A 26,816-nucleotide genomic window follows, 5' to 3' on the forward strand; every position below is an offset into this window, starting at 1 on the left:
ATTACAGACGTCTGTCTCCCATTTCCCCCTGTATATGCATTCTTTGGTGGCTCTCTTGCATTCCTCCCCACCCTCTTCCCCCTTGGAGATGCGTCCGTTCTGCTCCAGGTAGCCAGGCCTCTGGTCCCATCTTGTCCTCCCCTCCCCAGGCTGCGTCACCTGCTGAGCCACAACACCTTCATTCCCCAAGTCCCTTTGGCAGGGATGCTGGGACTCCATGGGCGGTTGGGGAGAAACTACATTACCCAGAAGGCCGTGCGCCTCCCCCAGTGGGCGGAGCCAAAGGGCACGTTGATGCCAGCGCACGCGATTAGGGCGGGACTTCCTGTTTCCTCTTCCTGGTCGGGGAGCAGGAGGCGGTCTTTGGGGGCCGCTGCCTGCGGGGCGGGGCGTGTCTGAGACACCGGGAGCCACCCCAGCCCGAGGAGATCGGCGTCTCCGCGCCTCCCGGCTCCTCTCCGCTCCCAGCGTCCCCGCAGCCTGACCCCCCGGACCCTCCCGCCTCTCGGGTCCCGCCGCCCCGGGCCCCGCGCTCAGGATGGTGAGTCCCTCCTGGGGGCGCGGGGGTGACCGGGAGGAGGGTGGAGGGCGGCAGAGTGAGGAGGCGGTGGTGACACTGAGCATGTAGGCGGGGGTCGGGGTGGCCAGGGAGAGGCACCGTCTGGGGTGTCAAGGTAAGGGGACCAGATGTTAACGTGGGTAAAGCCGGACACCATTGACCGGGGGGAGGGGGGTGCAGGGGGGGGGGGGGGGGGGGTCCTTGATGAAAGATTGGGTCTCTGTGGAGCCACAAACATTTCCATGGAACGCACACATAGGCTTGTAATATATATATATGTTGTTTTTTTTTAAAAAAATTTTTTTTTCAACCTAAGTACAATTTACAAATATAATAAGTAAATAAAAATTATGTATAGTCCAAGGCAGTGTTTCCCAAACCTCTCTCATGATGAGAATCACCTTGTGGAAGTTGTTTGGCTCAATGGATAGAGCGTCGGCTTGGGGACTGAAGGGACCCGGGTTCGATTCCGGTCAGGGCCATGTGCCTTGGTTGTGGGCATATCCCCTGTGGGGGGTGTTGTGAAGTGGAGACCACCCGCACGCGGACGCCCACCCAACTCGAGTAATTCCGGAACAAACTCCTCAGCGGTCCAATTTGAGGAAGCAAAAGAATTTTATTTCAGATTCGAATCTGGGCTGCTGCCGCCAGGAAGGAGCAGGCAACAGCAGCAGCAAGCAGTTACAAATCCAGCTTTTTATGCACATTTCAAACAAGGGGGTGGAGGTCCAAGGGGCTGAAGCTGATTAGTTTCTATATTGCTTATATTGGTTGCATGCATGGGCCAGATGGCCTAATCTCTTGATTCATTCTGTTATTTTAGCCTTGACTAATCCAGACCGTTGATTTGGCCTTCAGCCTTGACTAACCCAGACTGTTGATTTGGCCTTCAGGTCCAGGAGGGGGAGGGAGTAGTAACTTTCTACCCTCCAGGCAAGGTCAGTAATTTTCCACTCCTCAGGGGGTGTGCAGGAGGCAGCTGATCAATGACTCTCTCTCATCCTTGTTTCTGGCTCTCTATCTCTCTCCCTTCCTCTCTGTACAAAATCAATAAAATATATTTAAAAAAAAAAAAAAGTGCTAAACTAGGATTTTTGGGAACATTGTTGTGGGGTCGAACCCTGGGTTCAAAATAAGACCACCGGAGGCTGATGATTAATTAAAAAAAAAAGCAGACAAGGATTTATTGAAATATCTGGCGAGAGAGAGCACCACACGCAGGCGGTCTCCACATGACCGCCCGTTTCAGGGGGTAGGCAGTCCCTTTTAAAGGTTCAAACCACAGGAATTTTCCTTTGTTCCTAAATCCTAAAGACTAAATTCTAAAGACTGGGTTCCCAGTCGTGTCCCGCTGGACGTTGGAATGTGGCCCGATCTTGCGATCGCTGATAACACAGAAGCAGGGCTCAGAGATTATCTACAGTGTCTATCTCTGAAGGTTACTGAGTCAGTGGAAATCAGTCTCCTGTAGTTCTGGTCCCAGGCACTGGGAAAACTGCCTCAGCCTCCAGGTCTCCACCTGGAAGCTGAGGTAAGTATCCAGTGTTTTAAACAAATGCACGAGCCAGACTTAGCAGGGTTAACATTCAAACAGCAGTTTTTACCAAAGTATGGATAGAACTGTATTGTTTTCGAGGCCAGCATGGAGATAACCACTAAGTGCGCATAGGGCTGGCTCTTTAATTAAAAAAAGGGAGTTCTGCCTGTCGCCATGCCCAGAACTTGAACTCATCCTCCCGAAGCCCATCGCACGATGAACAAAGCAAGTCTCTCCAAACTCTCCCCCTGCACCGTCTGACCGCTTGGGAATTCTGCAACAGTTCAAGCCACAGGAATTTTCCTTTGTTCTAAATTCTAAATCCTAAAGACTATATTCTTAAAAACTGGGGTCAGCCCACAGGGTCGTTTCCAGTTACATCCTGCTGGACATTGGAATGTGGCCCTATCTTGCAGAAGCAGAACTAATCTCCAAAGGTTACGGTCCCAGGCACAGGAAAATTGCCTTAGCAGGTTTAAAATTCAAACAGCAGGGGATCCAAGATGGCTGCTCGGGTAGACACCTAACCGCAGCAGCACACAACAATTTCAATGGAATACAACTAAAATGTAGAGTGGACATGGCCCAGAGCTACAGGTAGTCGACTGACTGAAAATTCTACAACAAGAAGGAAAGAGAAAACCAGAAGGGAAATCAGAGGAGCTGAAAAAAAGCCTAAGGTACGGAGACATGCTGCGCATCCACGCGCGTCGCAGCCGGAGAGGAGGAGAGGGCTGGGTACTGCCTGGTGTTCCCTAGCAGGAAGGAAATAAAACCCCCAGCCTGGGCTGAACCCCTGAACCGGCAGCGCTGAGCCCCAGTTATGAGCCAGACCCTGGGGACCCAGGCTCCGGCAGGGGGAGATGGGGCTGTGAGGCGGAATCCCAAGCGAGCAGCAAAAAGCAGGGCCCCCGGAGATTGCGCGCAGAGGACTGAATGTTGACTCTGATGCTGGATTACCCTAGCATGAAGAAACAAAGCCTCTGGCGGCGCTGAGCCTCAGTCTTGACTGCTCTGAACCCCAGTCCTGGACCAGACCCTGGGGACCCAGGCTCGGGCGGGGGGAGACGGGGCTGTGAGGCGGAATCCCAGGGGAGTGGCGAAATCCCAGGGGAGTGGCGAAAAGCGGAGCCCCCAGAGTCATGCGCACTGCGCGCAGAGGACAGTCTGTTGACTCTGATCCTGGACTCCCCTAGCGGGAAGGAGAGAAAAAAAAAAGCTCCAGACTGGAGGAATGCGACAGGGAGCAGGAGCCCCTGCCAGACACCAGCCAGCTGGGCACCGGCAGGGAGCCGGGTGACGGGGCCCCCGGGGGAGGGGGGTGCCCCTGAGCCATCGACGTCTGAGCGCGGGCAACGGAGCCAAGGCCGGGGGCTGCTTCCTGGGCGGCGCCGACCCCGGCAACAGGCTGGAGCAGCGCGGGAGCCCGCGGAGAACAAAGGGGTGCCACAGGCCAATCTGCTGAGCCCCCAGGACAAGGAGGAAGAAACCAAAGTTCTCAATGTGAAGACATCAAGTGAGAGCAAAAGATAGTAAAATTACTTAAGAAAGAATACAAAGAAGATCTTGAAAATTCAAAGACTAAGTCAGAACTCAACTCACCAGCCAACATTGCAACATAAATGCGTTTTAAAAAAAAAAAAAAAGGACAGAATGTTGGAACAGCGGCGGCCAGGCCTAGAGTGCCCAGGCACAAAGCAATGGCAACCGGGCCCGGAGCAGCAACGGCCAGGCCCCAGAGCAGCAGCAGCCAGAACCAGAGCAACAACAGCCAGCACTGGAGCAGCCAGACCTGGGGCAGTGGCAGCCAGGCCTGAGGCGGAGGCAGCCAAGCCCAGGGAGGCCAGTCCAGGAACACCCAGACCCGGAGTGGCCGGGCCCAGAGCAGCCGGGTTGGGAGCAGCCAGGTCCAGAACAGCAGTAGCCAAGCCCGGAGCATCCAGGCTGGGAGTGGCCAGACTCGGGGCGGCCGGGCCCGGGGCAGCCGGGTCTGGCGCAGCCAGGCCCGGGGCAGCCGGGTCTGGCGCAGCCAGGCCCGGAGCAGCAGCTGCCAGGCTGGGAGCGTCCAGGCCCGGAGCAGCCGGGTCTGGTGCGGCCAGGTCCAAAGCAGCAGTTGCCAGGCTGGGAGCGGCCAGGCCCGGAGCAGCCGGGTCTGGTGCGGCCAGGTCCAAAGCAGCAGTTGCCAGGCTGGGAGCGGCCAGGCCCGGAGCAGCGGCTGCCAGGCTGGGAGCAGCCGGGTCGGGTGCGGCCAGGCCCGGAGCAGCGGCTGCCATGCTGGGAACGGCCAGGCCCGGAGCAGCCGGGTCGGGTGCGGCCAGGCCCGGAGCAGCAGCAGCCAGGTCCAGAGCAACTAGGTCGGGAGCGGCAGTGACCAGACCCGGAACAGCTGGTTGTGGAACAAACCAGAGCAACAGAGGCCAGGCCCGGAACAGCCAGGCCTGGAACAGCTCGCTCCTCGCCTGCCCCTGCCCCACGGCGGCCTCTCAGACATGGCTGGAAACTTTTGCGGGAACTTGAGGGTCTGCTGAATCAAGTGATGAAGGCTCAGATCTGGATGTGTTGAGTTAGTATAGGGCTGGGGTGTTGATCTGTGAGTGCCTTGGGTGGGGCCTGGATGAGGCTGGTTGACCTATTTGGAAATGTCTTTTGTGTGAAATGAATCATTGGGCATGTGGTGGTATTATTGATATGAGAAAATGCTAAGTAACTGATTTACTATCTGAAAAGGGATTTACTATCGGGGAAAGGGAGGGAGGAAGAGACTGAACATAAACTGCACCTATGGATGAGGACAATGGGGGATGGGGAGGGGGCGGAGAGTAGGGTGGGAACCTGGTGGAGTGGGGAAGAAATGAGGAACCTTTGTAATAATATGAATAATAAAGATTGATTAAAAAAAAAAAATTCAAACAGCAGTTTTTACCTGAGTTGTATATTCTTTTTTTTTTTTTTTTTATAATATAGTTTATTGATTTTTCACAGAGAGGAAGGGAGAGAGATGGAGAGCTAGAAACGTCGATGAGAGAGAAACATCGACCAGCTGCCTCTTGCACACCCCCTACTGGGGATGTGCCTGCAACCAAGGTTCATGCCCTTGACCGGAATCGAACCCGGGACCTTTTAGTCCGCAGACCGACGCTCTACCACTGAGCCACACCGGTTTCGGCGTGAGTTGTATATACTTAATTTCTTATTTCACTGACAACAAGCACTTTTTATCTCTAACCTAGGGGCTCTGGTGTTCTCTGATGGGTTCTAACTTATAACAAAAGAAGAAAGGAAGTATCAGTTATACAAGCCGAGGAAAGTTTTTAAACATTTCTGAAGCCATAACACCTGGCCGTGGATCCAAGCTTTGCTTCAAGCGGTTTCTGACAGCCTTGCAGTTTCAGCAAAAAGCGGCTTCTGCAAAGAGGATGCTCTCATGGGGGGGGGCAGTGGGTTCTTCTGGACACAGGTGTGTCACCCCACATCTTCTGGCGAGGGGCTGGGGCGCCCCGGGGGCAATGCTGACCCTGGCCAGCACAGCCAGGAGAAACCTGCTGTTTTTAATATATTTTATTGATTTTGCATAGAGAGGAATTGAGAGGGATAGAGAGTTAGAAACGTCGATGAGAGAGAAACATCTATCAGCTGCCTCTTGCACACCCCCTACCGGGGATGTGCCCGCAACCAACGTACATGCCCTTGACCGGAATCGAACCTGGGACCTTTCAGTCCGCAGGCCGACGCTCTATCCACTGAGCCGAAACCGGTGTGGCTTGCTATGGAGTGAGTCCCCAAGAGATGGACCACCGAAACCAATCTGATTAAGCCAGCAAACAAAAATTTATTACGGATTCGAATCCGGGCTCAAACCGTGGCTGACGCAGCAGCCGGCAAACACCCAGGCAGGAGCCCCGATGGAGGGGCAGTCCCTCCTCTTACACCTTCTTTCCCATCCCATCCCACTGCTGGTTTGTCACTCCCTGATTGGCCCCTCAGGACAAAGAACTGGCCGAAATCGATTTGGCTCAGAGGATAGAGCGTTGGCCTGTGGACTGAAAGGTCCCAGGTTCAATTCCGGTCAAGGGCTTGTACCTTGGTTGCGGGCACCTCCCCAGTAGGGGGTGTGCAAGAGGCAGCTGATGGATGACTCTCTCTCTCTCATCGATGTTTCTAACTCTCTATCTCTCTCCCTTCCTCTCTGTACAAAATCAATAAATATATATATATATTAAAAAAAAAAAAAAAAAAAAGACAAAGACCTGGCCATACTTAGCTGTTCCCAGGCGATTTGTACAGACTTGTCTGTTCTTTCTCAAGCAGGAATGCAGGATGTTGCAGCTTTGCTGATGCCAATCTCCTAGCTAGATCTAGAGGGAGGTTTGCATGCTTCACTGTAGAGGAATTCCAGGCACCAAGTTTTAAATTTTCCACTCTGGTCTGGTCTGTCTCCAGAGACCTTATCTCTTGGGCTGGCTATGGCCAGCTAGGCCGACTGTCACATGGCTAGGCCGACTGTCACATGGCTCAGTGGATAGAGCATCGGTCTTCGGACTGAAAGGTCCCGGGTTCGATTCCGGTCAAGGGCATGTACCTTGGTTGTGGGCATATCCGCGGTAGGGGGTGTGCAAGAGGCAGCTGGCCGATGTTTCTCTCTCATCGACATTTCTAGCTCTCTCTCTCTCTCCCTTCCTCTCTGTAAAAAAAAAATCAATAAAATATATATATATTTTAAAAAGAATAAGAGATCTAGCCGAAACCGGTTTGGCTCGGTGGATAGGGCATCAGTCTGTGGACTGAAAGGTCCCGGGTTCGATTCCGGTCAAGGGCCTGTGCCTTGGTAGCGGCACATCCCCGGTGGGGGGGTGTGTGTGCAGGAGGCAGCTGATCGATGTTTCTAATTTTCTGTCCCTCTCCCTTCCTCTCTGCAAAAAAAAAAAAAAAAAAAAAAAAAATCAATGAAATATATATTTTTTAAAAAGTCGGGACTCTTAAAAACGCCGAGGACGCGGAACACATTGTTAAAAATCGGGACATCTGGTCACCTTAGTGAAGAATTATGGATCCGTTAGGCTGCCCGGGAGGCTCGGAGACGGCCCTGGGAGGGACCTGGGAGGCGAAGGCTGGTGCTGAGGCCGCACAGCGCCCCTTGTCCGCTGTGGCTGCTCCTCTGGGCCTGGAGCGGACATGCAGCTGAGGCCCCGGTGTGACCTGCGGGAGGAGAGGATGGGGGCCTCCGCTGCCGGCCTGGTTGCTGGCCAAGGGAGGGGAGGTTCCCCAGGTTTGCCCCTCGCTGGCACCCGGATCTTTCTTGTAGTTCCTGAGACTGGATTTCCAATGGGGATGGAGCAGTGGTTAGCGCCGCCCGCCTGCCACCATCCCCCCCGCCCCCTCCCGGTGCCAGGTCCAGCCTCTGTGTGGTGCCCAGGGTCATGAGGAGAGGGGTTAAGGGCACTGCCCTTCTGTGTCGGATACGGTGGTGGTGTAATGTTTCCCTCGAGTCATCCAATCAAGAAATCTCTAATCTCAAGCTCTCCAAGCCTTGCAGCCTCCAGGGAACGCAGCAACACACTTATAAAGAAGGCAAAACCACATCCTGCTAGACACTGGAATGAGGAACTTCCTTGGGAAAGGAGTTTGTTACAGAAGCCAGATGGAGCTATCTCTAAAGGTTATCTATAGCCGAAACCTGGATAGAGCGTCGGCCTGCGGACTGGAAGGTCCCAGGTTCGATTCCGGTCAAGGGCATGGACCTTGGTTGCGGGCACATCCCCAATTGGGAGAGTGCAGGAGGCGGCTGATGGATGTTTCTCTCTCATCGACGTTTCTAAACTCTCTATCCCTCTCTCTCCCTCTCTGTAAAAACTCAATAAAACATATTTAAAAATAAATAAATAAAATAAAAATAATGGGGAGATATCCTAGGGTGAGGATTTAAAAAAATAAAAAAAAAAAATAAAGGTTATCTATCTAGTTCCAGTTCCTGGAACCCCGAGCCATTGAGTCAATGAAAAGCATTTTTTTTTCCTTCTTTTTTTCTTCCTTTTTTTAAAAAAAAATATATTTTATTGATGTGTTACAGAGAGGAAGGGTGAGGGATGAAGAGTTAGAAACATCGATGAGAGAGAAACATCGATCAGCTGCCTCCTGCAACCCCCTTACTGGGGATGTGCACGCAACCAAGGTCCATGCCCTTGACCGGAACCGAACCCAGGACCCTTCAGTCCGCAGGCCGGCACTCTACCCACTGAGCCACACCGGTTTCGGCCCCCTTGAGTTTTTAGCGAAGGCCAGCTGAGGAGGACTCTCATTAAGTTCATAAACATGTACCTACCTGTGTAGTTTAAGTTTAAAAAACCTGGGGCTCTCCAAAGAAATTCCCATCGTTGTGCTGTTGATAGTTGGCTCTGTGGATGAATGAGTTTGCGGACCGCTGAGATAGCATCCATCGTGCTTACCCAGGCCTTAAAATGCCCACTGGCATGGGTAAGGGAGAAGGGTCCGGGGCAAGAGAGTATGGAGGTGGTGAACTATCATTTTGGAAAAGAAGAGGATTAGAGTACCATTTGTCCTCGCCAAGGCAGATTTGCATTCCCTTTGGAGTTGTGCCTCTGGGAAGGAAGCTGGGGGAGAGAAGCGTTTGTTGAAAGAGCTCTGTGCACCAAAACCAGTGTGGCTCAATGGATAGAGCTTCGGTCTGCGGACTGAAAGGTCCCGGGTTCGATTCCGGTCAAGGGCATGTACCTTGGTTGCGGGCACATCCCCGGCAGGGGGTGTGCAAGAGGCAGCTGGTCGATGTTTCTCTCTCATCGACGTTTCTGGCTCTCCATCTCTCTCCCTTCCTTTCTGTGAAAAATCAATGAAATATATATTTTTTTAAAAAGGAACTCTGTGCAGCAGGTAGTGCAAAGCAATAGGCCTCAGCACCTTGGGATTGGGGTCCAGATGTCAAGTATTTGGTGTCTTTGAGAAACAATGTGAGGGACAACAAGGGTATTGCCTAACAAGACTAAAATCAAATCACTTACACTTTCAATTATTTCTTCTTTCTGTTTTATTTATTTATTTATTTATTTATTTATTTATTTAAAATATATATATTATTGTTTTTTGTTTTGTTTTTTTTACAGAGAGGAAGGGAGAGAAATAAAGAGCTACAAACATCGATGAAAAAGAGACATCGACCAGCTGCCTCCTGCACACCCCCCACCGGGAATGTGCCCACAACCAAGGTACGTGCCCTTGACCGGAATCGAACCCGGGACCCTTCAGTCTGTTGTCCATTCAATTCCTGTTGAAGCACAAGCCTCATTTTCTCAGTGGGTAGCCAGTGGGTGGATAAAGGGCATGTGGGAGGCAACTGATCCAGAGCTGATCCAGGTTTCTCTTTCCCTGTCCCTTCCTCTCTATTGAAAAAAAATCAAATTACATATATATATATATATATATATATATATATATATATCTCCTATTTAACCTGTTAACTGAGCAGGTCGTATAAATACATCAAACGTAAACAATATCGGGAACAGGTAGGATGTATGAATACATCCTGGAAATATATGTTGCGCCCTGAGAGAGACGGTATATAGTTTTTGTAATCTTTATAATTGTTTGTAAAATTTATAATTTTTTAATTCGATGTTTCCATTTTTTTTGTTGGTATCCTTTTCTGTTTTTTTTTTTTTGTAATTTTGTATTTTCCTTTGTGCTTTATATATAAATAAAAGAAAAAACATATATATCATTTATTTTAATTAAGTGTAAATAAAAAAAATAATAATAATATGAAATTACGTCCTCCGGGCGTGACGTGCTGACATGTCCCAATGAAAGAGTACGCACCAGTTACAGGTTGCGTAATTAAAAAGGGAACTCCCTGGTTAACAGGTTAATAAAGAGATGATATGCAAATTGACCGTCACGCCATCACAAGATGGTGGAGCAGGGCCGGCTGCTCTGCCTATTTGGAGGACAACATGGGGGGTCTTGCCTGACAAAGACAAGTGGCAAATCCATCCCAATTCCTTTCATGTGAAACAACTCTTCCTACCCTGTGTTCCTGACACCCACTGTTTTTGAGGAGACAACTGGCTCACGGTTGAGAACCAGAGTACAGAGTATCTCGTCTGTGTTCCTCCGCCTTGATGTGGTGGGAAGACACAGCATCCGTAGGACTATAAGGAGAGATGGATTTTGGTGGGCCCATGGCCCGCTGTTCTCTCTCACGTGGGGAGTGGAGGGAGCCAGGCAGCGGGGCGTAGGACAAGCTTGGGATCTCGAGAGGGAATGTAACCACGGGATGGTCTGTCCCCGTCATGACAGGGCGTGCCCTTAGAGGACGTGGCCATTGGCTTCTCTCAGGAGGAGTGGGGGCTCCTCGATGAGGCTCAGAGACGTCTGTACTGCGATGTGATGCTGGAAGTGTTCTCACTGGTATCGTTCAGAGGTAAGACCTTCTCATCGCTCCTCCTGTCCTGAAGGGATGCCTGCTCTTTATTCATTCTCCAGACAGAGCTCTCTCTCTCTCTCTCTCTCTCTCTCTCTCTCAAAGACAGACCAGCCGAAACCGGTGTGGCTCAGTGGATAGAGCGTCGGCCTGCAGACTGAAAGGTCCCGGGTTCGATTCCGGTCAAGGGCATGGACCTTGGTTGTGGAGGCACATCTCCAGTAGGGGGTGTGCAGGAGGCAGCTGATGGATGATTCTCTCTCATCGATGTTTCTAGCTCTCTATTCCTCTTCCTTCCTCTCTGTAAGAAATCAATAAAATAAAATAAAAATAAATTAAAAAAAGACAGACCATGGGCTCAGCTCATTTCCCCCACTATCTTGTCAAACGGGCTGTGGCTGCCAGCGCTGATCTCCGCGGAGAGTCCTGAGCAATAGACTCCATAAACCTCCCTGACACCGATTGCCATAGAAACGGCAGGAAGTGTCTGGGTATCAGCGGGCTTACAGACGGCTTAACAGGTCCCTCCTGCTCTTCCACTCCCAGGGAGGGTGACTATATCCAGATCCAGGGCTTCCACTTCTGCAGCTTTCCTGTCGATAAAGACCCCGTGTTGGTTATCTTCTTTACATACATGAACCAGGGGCTGTTCTTGTAAGACCGACCTCTAGCAGAAACCAGTTTGGCTCAGTGGATAGAGCGTCGGCCTGCAGACTGAAGGGTCCCAGGTTCGATTCTGGTACCTTGGTTGCGGGCACATCCCCAGTAGGGGGTGTGCAGGAGGCAGCTGATCGATGTTCCACTCTCATCGATGTTTCTAACTCTCTATCCCTCTCTGTAAAAAATCAATAAAATATATTAAAAAAAAAAAAAAAAAAAAGACAGTCCTCTAATTGTTGTTTGTAATATTACCTTCCCGGAATACTATTGCAAGCCGAATGCTATTGGCAAGCGATGGCTGCTCCCCTGTTGTCTTTCACTGATACTCAGAATATTTTTTTTTTTATTATTAAATATATTTTATTGACTTTTTACAGAGAGGAAGGGAGAGAGATAATTAGAAACATCGATGAGAGCGGAACATCGATCAGCTGCCTCTTGCACACCCCCCTACTGGGGATGTGCCCGCAACCAAGGTACATGCCCTTGGCGGGAATCGAACCCGGGACCTTTTAGTCCGCAGGCCGACGCTCCATCCACTGAGCCAAACCGGTTTCGGCAATACTTAGAAAATTTAGTTTGCACGTATCTCTAGAGAAGGAGGTACAGGGAATATCTTGGGTTTGTTTGTTTGTTTGTTTTATATATATTATTGATTTTTTTTATTTTTATTTTTTTTTAATTTTTTTTATAGAGAGAAAGGAGGGTTATTCTGAGCACAGTGTCCCTATAGGACATTCTCAGGTCAGGCCTTCCAAGACAGCACCAGCCACCCAGAGGACCCATCTGTGCAGGCCGTGCTTCTCGGTGTTAAAAGATACGTTGCACCTGACCGCGCCCCAGGTGGCATCCTTCAAGAAGCACGTGTTCTTCGCCGGTGCCTCGTGTTTCCGTGCAAACCCTCACCAGCAGCGGCGGCGGCGGAAGGATGCCAGCGGAGAGACGCCCTGGAAGAAAGACACGCAGGGGGCCCCGCCTGGGACCCGCTGCCGCTGCTTCTTATCCGGGGTGCCCGCAGCTGGTGCAGAGGCTGGGGAGCACCCCCCGGCCATCTCGCGGCTTCTCCTGCACCAGGTCGCCCTTGGAGAAACACATCCCCCGGGGACTGGGTGTAGAAGGGCCGCCGGTCAGAAACAGAAAGCTGCTGCTCGTCGTCGTCGTCATCATCATCGTCGGAGAGGTCTCTGCGCCTCCGGAGACGGGACCGATGAGTCTGATGCGCGTGGGAAAGCGCATAATGGAAGCACGGACTCCCCTGCAGGCGGCAGGAAGGTGTCGGGTGAGAGCACAGAAGACAGCGAAGCCCACGCTAAAAAGAAGCGGTACCAGTGCGGCGACTGCGAGAAGTCCTTCCACTACAAGTCGGACTTCACCAGGCACCGGCGCGTCCACACCGGGGAGAAGCCCTACGGCTGCGGCGAGTGCGGGAGGCACTTCAGCCAGAGGACCGACCTGGCGGCGCACCGGCGAGTTCACACCGGGGAGCGGCCCTACGCCTGCGGCGACTGCGGCAGGCCCTTCAGCCAGAAGACGGACCTCACCAAGCACCGCCGCGTCCACACCGGGGAGAAGCCCTACCGGTGCGGCCCCTGCGGCAAGGCCTTCAGCAAAAGCTACAGCCTCGGCCGGCACCAGAGGAGGGCCCGGTGCAGCAAGCGCAGGGAGGGTGGGAACTCCCCCGGCCCCCACGCGCCTCGATGCCACGCGCGAGTTCACACCGGGGGGAAGGCCCCACGGGTGCAGTGAATGCGGGCAGGCCTCCCGTCACAGGTCTAACCTCTGCACCCACCGCAACAGAGCTCACCGCAGAGAAGGGCCGTAAGAGGGACGGCTTCCTTTTTTTTTTTTTTTTTTCCTCTCACTCTAAGAATAAGAGCCGAAACCGGTTTGGCTCAGGGTTAGAGCATCGGTGTGCGGACTGAAAGGTCCCAGGTTCGATTCCGGTCAAGGGCACGTACGTTGGTTGCGGGCACATCCCCGGTAGGGGGTGTGCAAGAGGCAGCTGGTCGATGTTTTTCTCTCATCGATGTTTCTAGCTATCTCTCTCCCTTCCTCTCTGTAAAAAAATCAATAAAATATATTAAAAAAAAAAGAAAAGAATAAAGAGCACGTAAGGAGACGCTAGGGGACTTATTTACATGGATGTAAAACCTCGCTGATGAGAACATGCACCCCGCCAGGTCCCTTATACATTTTTTAAAAAAATATATATATATATATTTTATCGATTTTTCACAGAGAGGAAGGGAGAGAGATAGAGAGAGCCAGAAACGTCAATGAGAGAGAAACATCAACCAGCTGCCTCTTGCACACCCCCTACTGGGGATGTGCCCGCAACCCAGGTACATGCCCCTGACTGGAATTGAACCCTGGACCCTTCCGTCCGCAGACCAACGCTCTATCCACTGAGCCACACCGGTTTCGGCCCGTGTCCTCACTTCTGCTGGAAGTAATTATGGTTCCTCCAAGCTCTTGGCGGTATCTTCATTCATTCATTTCTCTGTGAGAAGAAAATGGACCTGACCCAGGACTCATCCAGAGCAACCCCTTCTCAGCCAAGAAGCACTGCCCTGTTTCCCCGAAAATAAGACAGTGTCTTATATTAATTTTTTTCTCCCAAAGTTGCGCTAGGTCTGATTTTCAGGAGATGTCTTATCTTTCCATGCGCTAGGCCTTATTCTCGGAGGATGTCTTATTTACGGGGAAACACGGTACCTCTTTCAGGGACATCGTGGTACTCACCTTTATGCTTTAATAAATTTGGGTGCATTCTTATTCACCAACCTGCAAACCACTTGCTCTCTCCTCTGCTCTGGTTTATGACCTTTTGTTAAGGTGTTGTTGTTTTTTTTACATTTGTACTTTAATTTTGGTTTTGTTCACTGCGACGGATGATTTGCGACCACAAAAATGTGTTCTTCCAGCATGTGGAGATGAATACTGTGTCTCAAATTCTATGTGCTTTGGGAGGCACAGCGTAATGGCAGGCAACCCCTTTCTGTCCAGTATCGGCTTATTATTTCCTGCGGCCCACGGGCTTGAAAGAAAGACTCCCATGACTTTGTGCATTTTGGTTGCTCAACAGGCAAGAAGTCAAAAGAGCTAGAGTTAGGATAACCCTATAATCTGTCCCAGGATGTGTCCTTTGTAAGCAGCCAGCATTCCTGTTGATTTTGACGGCAATACTTTTTTTAAAAAAATACATATATATAGTTTTGATAGGCTATTCCCTATTCTGACAATGGACTCTGTAAACTAAACCCTACCCTTGGAAGTGTGTATATCTCCACATTGCCTTAGAACAGCGGTAGGAAAACTCATTAGTCAACAGAGCCAAATATCAACAGCACAACGATTGAAATTTCTTTTGAGAGCCACATTTTTTCAACTTAAACTTCTTCTAACGCCACTTCTTCAGAATAGACTCCCCCAGGCCGTGGTATTTTGTGGAAGAGCCACACTCAAGGGGCCAAAGAGCCGCATGTGGCTCGTTAGCCTCAGTCTGCAGACAATTTGTGTTAATAAAAAGCAAGGGGTAAAAATAAAATAAAAGGAATATATCTATTTTTTATTGATGTCCGAGAGAGAGAAATACCAGTGATGAGTTGAGAATCATTGGTCAGCTGTCTCCTGCATGCCCTGCTCTGGGGATGGAGCCCACAACCCGGGCATGTGCCCTGACCGGGAATTGAACCGTGACCTTATTCATAGGTTGATGCTCAACCACTGAGCCACGCCAGCTGGGCTGATGGCAATAGTCTTTACCGCTTGTCAATATTTGTTGCCATTAAGGCTGGGCTGGTCCTCCCAAGAAATGAAGAGAGAGATGGTTGTATCTATATACCATCGCCATCTTAATTTTCAAACAACAGAAGGATATTTAGGACTTATATGGAACCACATTGCAAGGCTTACATATATGTACCAATGACGAGCAAGGGGATGGTCATTTGCAACGTGCACTGTTGGTGAGGTTGAACTTACGGAGAAAGCTAAGAATCCATCACAGATGAACTAGGCTTCTATTACCCATATCCATTTTTTTATAATATATATATTTTATTGATTTTTCACAGAGAGGAAGGGAGAGGGATAGAGAGCTAGAAACATCGATGAGAGAGAAACATCAACCAGCTGCCTCCTGCACACCCCCCACCGGGGGTGTACACGCAGCCAAGGTACATGCCCTTGACCGGAATCGAACCCGGGACCCTTCAGTCCGCAGACCGATGCTCTATCCACTGAGCCAAACTGGTTTCGGCCACATCCATGTTGGGGAAAACGTAGGCTTACAGTTGTGAGCATGCCAAACACACAGTTAATTCTCTTTTTCAAGTTACTCTTGTATATATTTTTTAAGATGTATTTTTATTACATTTTTAAAGGAATGGCAGAGAGAGAGAAACGTCAATCATCTGCCTCATGCACCACCAATTCCTGGGAATTCAGGAAGGCGTGTGCCCTGCCCGGTAACCAAACCAGTGGCTTTCAGTGAGCATGATTGCACCCAACAAAATGAGGCACAAATGGCCAAGGGGAGTTTATATTTGTGTTATTATCAATTACTAGAGGCCCGGTGCACAAAATTTGTGCATGGGGAGGAGCAGGTGGTGGTGTTCCTCAGCCCAGCCTGCACCCCCTCTTCAATCTGGGACCCCTCACCACCACCACCACCCCCGTTTAGACTAAACGGGCAGTCGGACATCCCTCTCACAATCCAGGACTGCTGGCTCCCAACTGCTCGCCTGCCTGCCTGCCTGCCTGCCTGCCTGCCTGCCTTCCTGATTGCCTCTAACCGCTTCTGCCTGCGAGCCTGATCACCCCCTAATCACTCCCGTTAGCCAGGCCTCTGGTCCCACCTTCTCCTTCCCCAGGGGTCCCTTGCTGTGCCACACAAGTTTATTCACCGTCCACTGGGGGCGCTCATAGGCCAACGGGAGGTGAGAAAACTACATTACCCAGAGGGCAATGCGCCCGCGTGGGCGGAGCTAAAGGATACTTCCGCGTCTGCGCATCCGGTTAGGGCGGGACTTCCGCCTTCCTCCTCCTGGTGGTCATTTTAACTTCTCAGGTCCTTTGTTCAGCGATTCCCAGGCTTCAGGGCGCCGGTCGGGGAGCAGGAGGACGCCCGGGGAGCCGCTGCCTGCGGGGCGGGGCGTGTCTGAGGCGCCCGGAGCCCCCACAGCACGAGGAGATCGGCGTCTCCGCGCCCCCCGGCTCCTCCCCGCTCCCAGCGTCCCCGCAGCCTGACCCCCCGGTTCCGCCGCCCCGGGCCCCGCGCTCAGGATGGTGAGTCCCTCCCGGGGGCGCGGGGGTGACGGGGAGGAGGGTGGGGGGCGGCAGAGCCACCGTGTGAGGAGGCGGTGGTGGGACCGAGCGGGGAGGATGGGGACCCCGGGCCTGTGTGGGGTGTAAAGTGAGGTGCCCAGACGCCCCGCTTTTGGCAGGACGGTCCCGATTTTCAACAATTTGTCCCGCGTCCCGCGCGGCGTTTTAAAAAAATTCCAAAAGAGCCCTAGCCGGTTTGGCTCAGTGGATGGAGCATCAGCCTGCAGACTCAAGGGTCTTGGGTTCGATTCCAGTCAAGGGCACAGGCCTGGGTTGTGTGGGCTCCATCCCCAGTGTGGGGCGTGCTGGGAGCAGCCGATCCATGATTCTCTCTCAGCACCGATGTTTCTATCTCCCTCTCCCTCTCTCTTCCTCTCTGAAATCAATAAAAATGTAAAAAAAAAAAAAAAAAGTCCAAAAGATTTCAAAGATTCTTTCCAAAAATTGGGACTTTTTTTAAAAACGCCGGGGGACGCGGGACAAATTGTTAGAAATCGGGATGTCTGGTCACCTTAATCTAAAGGCAACACAGACATGCGGTGTGGGTTTTGCAGAAGCTGGGGCCGTGGGTGTTAGGGTCCAGGGGAGCACACGGGGCCCAAAAGGGTGGAGAATTAGGAATTAATGGCCCGGAGACGGCCCTGGGAGGGACCTGGGAGGCGGAGGCTGGTGCTGAGGCCGCACAGCGCCCCTTGTCCGCTGTGGCTGCTCCTCTGGGCCTGGAGCGGACATGCAGCTGAGGCCCGGAGTGACCTGCGGGAGGAGAGGATGGGGGCCTCCGCTGCCGGCCTGGTTACTGGCCAGTGGAGGAGGGGTTCCCCTGGGGGACAGGTTCTTGTTCCCCAGGTTTGCCCCTTGCTGGCACCCAGAGCTTTCTTGTGGGGCCTGAGACAGGATTCCCAAAGGGGATGGAGCAGTGGTTAGGCCCCCCCACCTCTGTGCCAGGTCCGGCCTCTGCTGTGATGCCCAGAGGGTCATGAGGAGAGGGATTATGGGAACTGCCCTTTTGTGTAGGATGTGGTGGCTTACGGGGACAGGTAAAGACTGATGATTGGGCCGAAACCGGTGTGGCTCAGTGGATAGAGCGTCGGCCTGCGGACTGAAAGGTCCCGGGTTCAATTCCGGTCAAGGGCATGTACCTTGGTTGCAGGCACATCCCCAGTGGGGGGTGTGCAAGAGGCAGCTGATCGATGATTCTCATCAATGTTTCTAACTCTCTGTCCCTCTCTCTTCCTCTCTGTAAAAAAATCAATAAAAATATATTTTTCTAAAAAAGACAACATTGGCTTTCATGGCATGAAGGTCTGGAATTTTCTCTGATGCGCAGAGTGGAGAGGGCAGATGGATGTGGAGGGTGGGGGGTATGACAAACATAGGATGTTAGGAGTGACTCTGATCATGAGCTGTACTGTCCCCATTCATACAGGATGTGAACTTTGAGGATGTGGCCATTGGCTTCTCTCAGGAGGAGTGGGGGCTCCTGGGTGAGGCTCAGAGACGTCTGTACTGCGATGTGATGCTGGAAGCGTTTGCACTTGTGTCGTCTGTCGGTAAGACCTTCACGTTCTCACCCTGTCCTGAGGTGAAGACCTCTCTTTTCCTTTATTCCTCAGGCATAGCTTTCTCTTCCTACAGCCAGATCATGGCTCCTTTTAATTCACACACACACACACACACACACACACACACACACCCGTCCTGTCAAATGTGCTGTGGCTGCCAGGGATGAGCTCTGTAGAGAGTCCTGAGCAAAAGGCTCCACGAACATCCCTAACAGCCATTACCTCAAAAAGTGCAACAAGTCGCAAGGAGTCAGGAGTCTTTTTTTTTTTTTAAAAAATATATATATATTTATTGATTTTTTACAGAGAGGAAGGGAGAGGGATAGAGAGCTAGAAACGTCAATGAGAGAGAAACATCGGCCAGCTGCCTCTTGCACACTCCCTACCGGGGATGTGCCCGCAACCAAGGTGCATGCCCTTGACCGGAATCGAACCTGGGACCTTTCAGTCCGCAGACGGACGCTCTATCCACTGAGCCACACCAGTTTCGGCGGAGTCGGGAGTCTTGCAGTGAACTTCATGGGCCCCGGCTTGCAGTTTATCTTCGTAGGAAACTGACACGTGTCCACGTGCCTGGACTCACGTTCAGCACGCTTTCCCCAGAGACAGGTTCTTTGTGACGCCCTGTGCCATGTCATGGTCTTTACTTACGTGGACCATGGGCTGTTCTTGTAAGTCCCTCGTTTGGTTGTTTGTAACATTCTCTTCCCTGAATACTATAGCAAGCTGCGTTGCTCTGGGCCAGTGCCGACTGCTCACCTCCTTATCACCTGTTCCTCTGCACTGGTGCCTGGGCAGTATTCTGCAACATTGATTTGCACGTGTGTTACGAGGTGCACCTATGTGCTAAGTCACATGTGTCAAACACAAGGCCCGCGGGCCAAATCCGTCCCGCCAGGCCTTGCAATGTGGCCCGCACCGCGCTGTCATCACTGCACTCACTCCGCTGCGTTTCCATCACAATGACAGTTTACGACTGTTCAGTAAACCGTTCGGCCCGCGATGTAGGCTGGATTTTAGATTTTGGCCCCTTCTCTGTTTGAGTTCGACACCCCTATGCTAAGTGGTCCGTGAAACCAGCTACCCCTTTATTGAATTTTACCTGGGATTTACGACCTATCCAGCCTCCTCTACCGTTCACCCCCGTCCCCAGCAGACAAGCCATGCTGAATGCTGTCAGTGGAAGGATTGGCTAGAGATGCATATTCTCATCCACGTGGTACTTGTCGTGTTTGTGTCCTATTTCTGCGGAGGCCTCCCTGTTTTGTGACTTTCCTTAACCCAGGAAGCCACAGGAGCCTCATCGATCCTGCCTGCACATCTCTCATTTTAAGACATTTTCACGGGACCGACGAATGATTTATATAACACACTTTTGCGATGGGACTTCCCCCCCCCTGTCACCACATTCAGCATTCACTTATTTCCTCACCATTTCTCGCTTTTCAGGTTGTCGGCATAACATGGATGACGAGGAGACCCGTTCTGAGCAGAGCGTGTCTATACGAGGAGAGTCCCGGGTCAGAGATCCCGAGACAGCTCCAGCCACTCAGAAGACCCTTCCGTGTCCGCGGTGCTTCTCGCTTTTGAAGGACGTTCTGCACCTGACGGAGTCACACGCAGCACACTCTGAGCCGAAAGCCCTCTGTGGCGACGCACGTGTTGGAGACCTCTGTTTCCGCGCAAACCCTCCCCAGCAGCAGCAGCAGAGGAAAGAATGTGGAGAGGATCCCTGGAAACAGGCGATGGACAGGGCATCCTACGTGAGCAGCTGTAGCTTCTACTTATCGATCAGCAGGGAGGTTGGAGAAGAATTGCAGTACAACTCCGAGCCTCCCCAGCACCAGGCCGCTCTCAACACCGAGGACCTACACGGCAGCAGGGAGATTTCCCAGGAATTTCCGGATGGAAAAAGTCATCCTCGGGGGGGCGACTGTGCAGACGCCTGCAGCGACCACCTGAATGTTGTCCAGCGTCAGCGTGTCTCCTCTGGAGAGCGAATGTATGAGGGTAACAAATGCAGGAACGTCTTTAGGCAGATCTCCACCCTCCTCCGACACCGGGGAGTTCACACCGGAGACACGCCGGACGAGCCCAGCGATTTTTGGGAGCCGCTCAGACCCACGTCCAGCCTCCGCCAGCATGACGACGCGCCCGCCCCAGACAAGCCGTACGCGTGCGGGGAGTGCGGGATGTCCTTCCGCCGGCGGGCCTACCTCACGAGGCACCGCGGAGTTCACACCGGCGAGAAGCCGCACGCGTGCCGGGACTGCGGCATGCGCTTCCGCCGGCGGGGCCAGCTCGCCGTGCACCTCCGGGTGCACACGGGCGAGAAGCCCTACGGGTGCGCCCACTGCGGGAGGCCCTTCCGCCAGCGGGCCCAGCTCACCGCCCACCTCCGGGTGCACACGGGCGAGAGGCCGCACGCGTGCGCCGCCTGCGGGAAGTGCTTCCGGGAGAGGGCCACGCTGGCCAACCACCGCCGGGTGCACACCGGCGAGAAGCCGTACGCCTGCCGGGAGTGCGGGGCGGCCTTCCGCCTGAGGGCCCACCTCACCTACCACGTCCGGGTCCACACCGGCGAGAAGCCCCACGCGTGCGCCCACTGCGGGGCGTCCTTCCGGCAGAGCGCCCAGCTCACGGCGCACCTCCGGGTGCACACGGGGGAGAAGCCGTACGCCTGCCCGGACTGCGGCAGGGCCTTCAGCGTGCGGACCACGCTCCTCAAGCACCGGAGGGTGCACACCGGCGAGAAGCCCTACGCCTGCCCGGACTGCGGGAAGTCCTTCGGCGACAAGTCGTACCTCAAGCAGCACCGCCGGGCGCACACGGGCGAGAAGCCCTACGCCTGCCCGGACTGCGGGAAGCTGTTCGGCGCCAGCGCCAGGCTGGCCAAGCACCGGCGGGCGCACAGCGGCGAGAAGCCGTACGCGTGCGGGGACTGCGGGCGGCTCTTCGGCGAGAACGCCAAGCTGGCCAAGCACCGGCGGGTGCACAGCGGGGAGAGGCCCCACGCGTGCGCGGACTGCGGGGCGGCCTTCCGCCGCAGCGACCACCTCGCGGTGCACCTGCGGGTGCACACCGGCGAGCGGCCCTACGCCTGCGCCCAGTGCGGCAAGGCCTTCCGGCAGAACGCCAGCCTCACCCACCACCTGAGGAGCCACACCGGCGAGCGGCCCTACGCCTGCGGCGACTGCGGCAAGGCCTTCAGCTACAAGTCCCACCTCACGCAGCACCGCCGGGTCCACACCGGCGAGAAGCCGTACCCGTGCGGGAGGTGCGGGGCGGCCTTCCGCCAGAGCGCCCACCTCGCCGCGCACCTCAGGAGGGTCCACTCCGCGGGGGGGACGCGGTAAGACGCGCAAGCCAGCCCGGGCCGGTGTGGCTCAGCGGGCAGAGCGTCGGCCTGCGGACCGAAGGGTTCCCCGGGTCCGATTCCGGTCAAGGGCAATGTGCCTTGGTTGCGGGCGCATCCCCGGTAGGGGGTGTGCAGGAGGCAGCTGATCGATGATGACTCTTTCTCTCATCGACGTTTCTAGCTCTCAATCTCTCTTCCTTCCTCTCTGTAAAAGAAATCAATAAAAAAAAAATATATTAAAATGTGCAAGCAGTGTTTCATTTTTCTCACTCAGACTAACAACACTGAAGACAACTCTTTTTTTTTTTTTTTTTTTTTTTTAATTTAATTTAATTGCGGGGATGTGCCCGCAAACAATGTATTGTACATGCTCTTGACCGGAATTGAACTTGGGACCTTTCAGTCCGCAGACCAACGCTCTACCACTGAGCCAAACTACTCCAGCTCTTGATGGGATCTTCATTCCTTTCTCTCTGACGAGGGAATGCACCAGGATTCTTCCAGGGCAGCTATCCTCAGCTAAGCAGTGCTGCCTCAGCCAATCAATGATTCTCTCGCATCATTGATGTTTCCATCTCTCTATCCCTCTCCCTGTCAGAAATCAATAAAAATATACTTTAAAAAAACAACAACTACCACCTCTTTCGGGACAGTATGGCTCTCACGTGATGTGATGGATTGTTTCAAGTTCTCATTCACCAGGCTACCAAATGCTTTCTGTCCTCTGTTCTGGTTTATGATCTTTTAGTAAAGGTGTTTTTTCTTTTTCTTTTGTACCTTTTTTTGTTTGTTTGTTTTTTGTTATAGTCACATCCAGGGATGATTTTCAAGCACAATTGTGATCATCATCATTCGGAGTGAACAGATATTGTGTGGATACCATCATTTCTGTGCTTTAGGAGGGACAGTATAATGCCAGACAATCACTCTTTGACGGATATTGGCATATAGTGCATGACTTCCCTGGACCTTGAAAGACCGCGTGATTTGGTGGTTCTAATTTGCAGGTTTGATCCTGGCCACTATGGGGCTATGTAGGAGGCATCTACTACATATATTTTAACAGAGAGGAAGAGAGAGGGACAGAGAGTTAGAAACATCGATTAGAGAATCATCGATCAGCTGCCTCTTTGCACACCCCCTACTGGGTACATGCCCTTGACCAGAATCGAACCTGGGATCTTTCAGTCTGCAGACCGACGCTCTATCACTGAGCCAAACCGGTTTTGGCATTTCCTGTTTTTGTTTGTTTGTTTTTTAATCGTTATGGATCTCAGGGGAAGGGAGAGGGAGAAAGAAACACCAATGATTACAGGAAACCATCAATCAGTCCACTGCCCCCTGCACGTCCCATTCTGGGGATGGAGCCCACGACCTGGGCATGTGCCCAGGCTGGGAATGGAACCAAACGACCTCCTGGTTCATAGGTCAAACCTCAACCACTGAGCCACACCGGCCGGCTGGAGGGCATGCGGTGTCTTTAATGGTCTCCTCTGCACTCAAAGCTTCAAACAACACAGGCCAAAGGAACGTTTGTTTGACAGTACTGTTTCCCCGAAAATAAGACAGTGTCTTATATTAATTTTTTCTCCCAAAGTTGCGCTAGGTCTTATTTTCAGGGGATGTCTTATCTTTCCATGCGCTAGGTCTTATTTTCGGAGGATGTCTTATTTTCGGGGAAACACGGTAGGAGGCCAACTTACCAGGCACTGGAGGCTCCAGGGCCTCCGGGAGGGATTCTGCTCTCGAACCCTGAACCCTCAGCCTGTAACCCTGCAGCCATGGTCAGGCGGCCCCAGAACAGGGTCTTGGGGGGCAACGGTGCTCTCTCGCCCACGCCCCCACCCTTCAGAGGCATTTTTTTAATTTTTAAAATATATTTCATTGACTTTTTTACAGAGAGGAAGAGAGGATGGAGTCAGAAACATCAATGAGAATCGAACCTGGGACCTTTCAGTCCGCAGGCCGACGCTCTATCCCATTGAGCCACACCAGTTTTGGATAGAGGCATCTTTCTTTTAACTTTTACCCCATTGGCAGTCGCCACCTAGTGGCCACGTTGATGTTGCCGCCTTCCTCCGGAGCTCCGGGCCAATGGCTAAGGGCTCAGATTTGATCTCGGTGCCCGAGGCAGAGTTCCAGGAACCCGGAGGCGATATCAGATTCGCCCCAGTAAACAAACAGAGTGTCCGCATTCCATCCGGTTCTTCGGAGATTGTACCAGCAGGTATATAGGGAGTGTTTCCTTGGGGCGATCCGTGGATGAGCTGAGTGCCCCAGGGGCCGGTGGCTGGCACCGCCAGGCGTCCATCCTTGGGGGCTGCTGCCATGGAGGGCCCGCTTGCTTGTGGGGGCTCCCCTGGGCACTTCCACAGGAGGTGCATGGGGTCCACACGGCCGCGGGGGTCCCGGGTGCCTCTGCCCTATCTGCTCTTACTCTTGGGAGTTCCGGGGGGGGGGGCCCTTCTGCAGGAACCGTAGGAGGTTCGCCCCACCTCAGGGGCCACAGAAGCCGCTGCCCCTGGGTCTGCTCGCTCGCTTGTGTGAGTGCCTAAAAAGCCCGTCCATAGAAGCTGCAGGTTTACCCGGCTGCTGGGCTGTGGGAGCCTCTGACCGGTGGGTCTAATCTGCTCGCTTCTCAGAACTCCCATGGGTCCATCCACAGGAGCTGGAGGAGGTTCACCTGGCCATGGGGCCGAGGGAGCCGCCGCCCCATACATCTGCCTCCTTGCTTGTGTGGCAGCTACCGTTGGCTTGCCAATCTTCCCTTTCCCTGATAAAGGGACTCTGTGGCTCCGGGCCAGTGGCCAAAGGCTGAGATTTAATCTCGGTCCTGGAGGCAGAGTTTCCAGGGGCCCAGAGGCATTATCAGATTCGCCCTGGGAACTGTCTGCGTTTCATTCGGTTCTTTGGAGATTGTACCAGCAGGATACAGGGTGTGTGCCCTGGGGGCCGTCCTCCAGAGCTGCTTCCACCACGGAGGGCTCGCTAGCTTTGTGGGAGTTCCCGTGGGCCCTTCTGCGGGAGCTGCATGGGGTCCACCCGGCCGCGGGGGCCTTGGATTCCTGTGACCTGTCGGCTCACTCGTTCTTGGGAAGCCCCTATGGGTGCCCCATTCTCAGGAGGCTCGCCCGGCCAGGAGCTGTAGGAGGTTTGCTGGCCTGTGGGCCTGCCTGCTCGCTTGTGGAAGTGCCCTCAGGAGCCACAGAGGGTCCACTGTCTGCCAGGGCTGCGTTGGGTGCTGACCCATGGGGTCTGCTGGCTCGTGGAAGTGAAGGTGGTTTTGTTGGTTCTGAGATTGGTAGTCCCAGGGCGGTGGGGTGTTATTTCCACAATTCGATGTCTGGACTGTTAGGGCGGTGCCCCAAGGGAAGGGTGGCTGGCACTGGGGTGCTGTGCTGCTATGGAAGTGGGGCCGGCGTGGACCTTGCAGGAAAGCAAGTGGAGGGCATGGACAGGCTTGTCCTTGAACACTGTTGGTGCTGGTCATCTGAGGCTTTCCTTGGGCTTGTTACAGAGGTGGGTGCCGGCCCACGGTATACTCAGAGCACCGTGTAGGATGCTGCCCACCCTACGGAGTCTTTTTTTCTGGAATTTTCTCTGGGGCCTGGAGGTGGTGGAAGGGCCTGGGCCCAGTGCCTGAGAGAGCCAAGGAGGCCGTGGCACTCGGCCGTCGCTGCTGGGTCTTTGTGCTTATGTGTACTGGGACGTTTGTGCCTTCCAGGGAGATGGGCCCCTTGCTTTAACCCACATGTGTCAAACACAAGGCCCGCGGGCCAAATCCGTCCCGCCAGGCCTTGCAATGTGGCCCGCACCGCGCTGTCATCACTGCACTCCGCTGCGTTTCCATCACAATGACAGTTTATGACTGTTCAGTAAACCATTCGGCCCGCGATTTAGGCTGGATTTTAGATTTTGGCCCCTTCTCTGATTGAGTTCGACACCTCTACTTTAACCAGTTCCCGGCCCAACCGTGTGTGGCTGGCCAGGGGGGGCAACCAGCTCACACCGCGCCTGCAAAGTGCTCTCACCGGGGACAACCAGGGAAGGGAAAAGGGAGTTACCGTATTTTTCGGACCATAAGACGCACTTTCCCCCCCCCCCCCAGAAGTGGGGGGAAAAAGTCCCTGCGTCTTATGGTCCAAATATAGCCTACAGATATACTTAAAAAAAAAAAAGTTTTTTTACTTGCCCGGCTCTGTGTGGTCTCTGTGTGCTTGCCCGGCTCTAAAATGGTTCTAAATGCTGCTGTTTACTTTACAGGGTTGATTACATGTGTTTATGACTGTGATGTTGGGTTTTAATGCACATAAAATATTTTAGGACACTATTTGTTTCAGAATCTTTTTTTCTTCATTTCCCTTCTCTAAAAACTGGTGCGTCTTATGGTCCGAAAAATACGGTAGCTCATCACTTTGCCCGGCCGCTAAGAGTGAGGCTTGGAATGAGTCTTGTGGGCACAGGGGGATGCCATGTGTGGTGCAGCCCTGCCACGGGCTGCAAAGCCCTGGATCGGGCTTTTCGTGAATTGCAAAATTTGTTGGCTTTCTGGGCGCAGGGCTCGGGCTTGAACTGGCCCACCGCCCAGGCTCTGCCTCTGCAGGCGACGGCCCACGTGGGGCCCTGCATTCACTTGGGCTCTCGGGGCGCCCTGTGACCCGTGTTATCGTCTTCACCCCCTGCGGGAAGGGGGGTCACCTGGTGCAGTAGCCTAGCAAGCCCCACCTGCCGGGCTCCGCACCGCAGGTGTCAACCTCTTCCTCGGGCTGCCGCCCTCTCGCGAGAAAAAAAAAAAAAAAAAAAAAAAAAAAAAGCCCAGTCTCGCGAGAGAAAAGCGCGTGAAGCTCACGCACCAACTTCCGCTTGCCGCGTTCCGGAAGACTCCCTGCCCCGAGCGGGGTGGGCGCTTTTGCTGCGCAGTTGACGCCGTTTTTCTCCCCGATATGCTCCGAGGTCTGGGCTCCTGGGGGCGCCCCCACCACGGGACGTGTGCGGTGGCCCTACCCCGTGGAGTTCTCCGTGCCGCCCCGTGGGGCGGAGGCGTGGGGCTGCGGCTCGCACGCGGATGTTAAGGCAGGCGCGGCTTGTGTCGCTGTTTCCTCCGTGGGGGGGGGGGGGGGGGGGTGGAGGTAAAGGTGGTGGCTCTGCATAAAGGGAAAGGGTAAGGGTAAGGGTAAGGGGAGGGGATGGGGTTCCCGCGGAGGCCTGCGGGCTCCGTCAGGGTCACGTCCTATAGGTTCGCCAGGTATACCAGCAGGCTGAGGGGTGATTGCTCGCCCGGGGCTGGTAGGCCGTCAACCCGCTGGTGCCCACAGACGTTCTAGCTCCACACCCGGAGGGAGGCCCACTCAGCAGAGGTGGTGAGCGTGGAAAGGCAA

At 53.4% G+C, this 26,816-nt stretch overlaps 1 protein-coding gene and 1 long non-coding RNA gene across 4 annotated transcripts; one reads left to right on the forward strand and one right to left on the reverse strand.

The window, feature by feature from the left end:
• Positions 1–357: 357 nt before the first annotated feature.
• LOC118706387 (zinc finger protein 260-like) lies at positions 358–21,550 on the forward strand. Of its 3 annotated transcripts, none has more exons than XM_045573449.1 (3): positions 358–541; positions 17,945–18,068; positions 19,530–21,550. In XM_045573449.1, the coding sequence occupies exons 1-3, from the start codon at positions 539–541 to the stop codon at positions 21,434–21,436; spliced, it is 2,034 nt and encodes a 677-aa protein (XP_045429405.1). In that variant the 5' UTR covers positions 358–538; the 3' UTR covers positions 21,437–21,550. The 3 variants fall into 3 exon arrangements, with proteins under 3 accessions (XP_045429405.1, XP_045429406.1, XP_045429404.1); XM_045573448.1 differs by lacking the exon at positions 358–541 and adding an exon at positions 15,970–16,479; XM_045573450.1 differs by lacking the exons at positions 358–541; positions 17,945–18,068 and adding an exon at positions 15,968–16,479.
• LOC123651418 lies at positions 13,529–22,553 on the reverse strand. The gene is made up of 3 exons (XR_006740123.1): positions 22,104–22,553; positions 18,780–18,782; positions 13,529–13,932 (listed from the first exon to the last, which is right to left on the reverse strand). It is a non-coding gene; the product is annotated as an uncharacterized LOC123651418 (long non-coding RNA).
• Between the last annotated feature and the right edge of the window lie 4,263 nt (positions 22,554–26,816).

Source organism: Pipistrellus kuhlii, unplaced genomic scaffold (assembly GCF_014108245.1).
Source record: "Pipistrellus kuhlii isolate mPipKuh1 unplaced genomic scaffold, mPipKuh1.p scaffold_m20_p_50, whole genome shotgun sequence".
NCBI classification, from domain to species: domain Eukaryota; kingdom Metazoa; phylum Chordata; class Mammalia; order Chiroptera; family Vespertilionidae; genus Pipistrellus; species Pipistrellus kuhlii.

Bases quoted from the DNA above. Each gene is read 5' to 3' on its own strand.
- LOC118706387 (XM_045573449.1), top strand. The intron at 18,069-19,529 runs GTAAGACCTTCA...CTCGCTTTTCAG, and splicing joins TGCACTTGTGTCGTCTGTCG to GTTGTCGGCATAACATGGAT.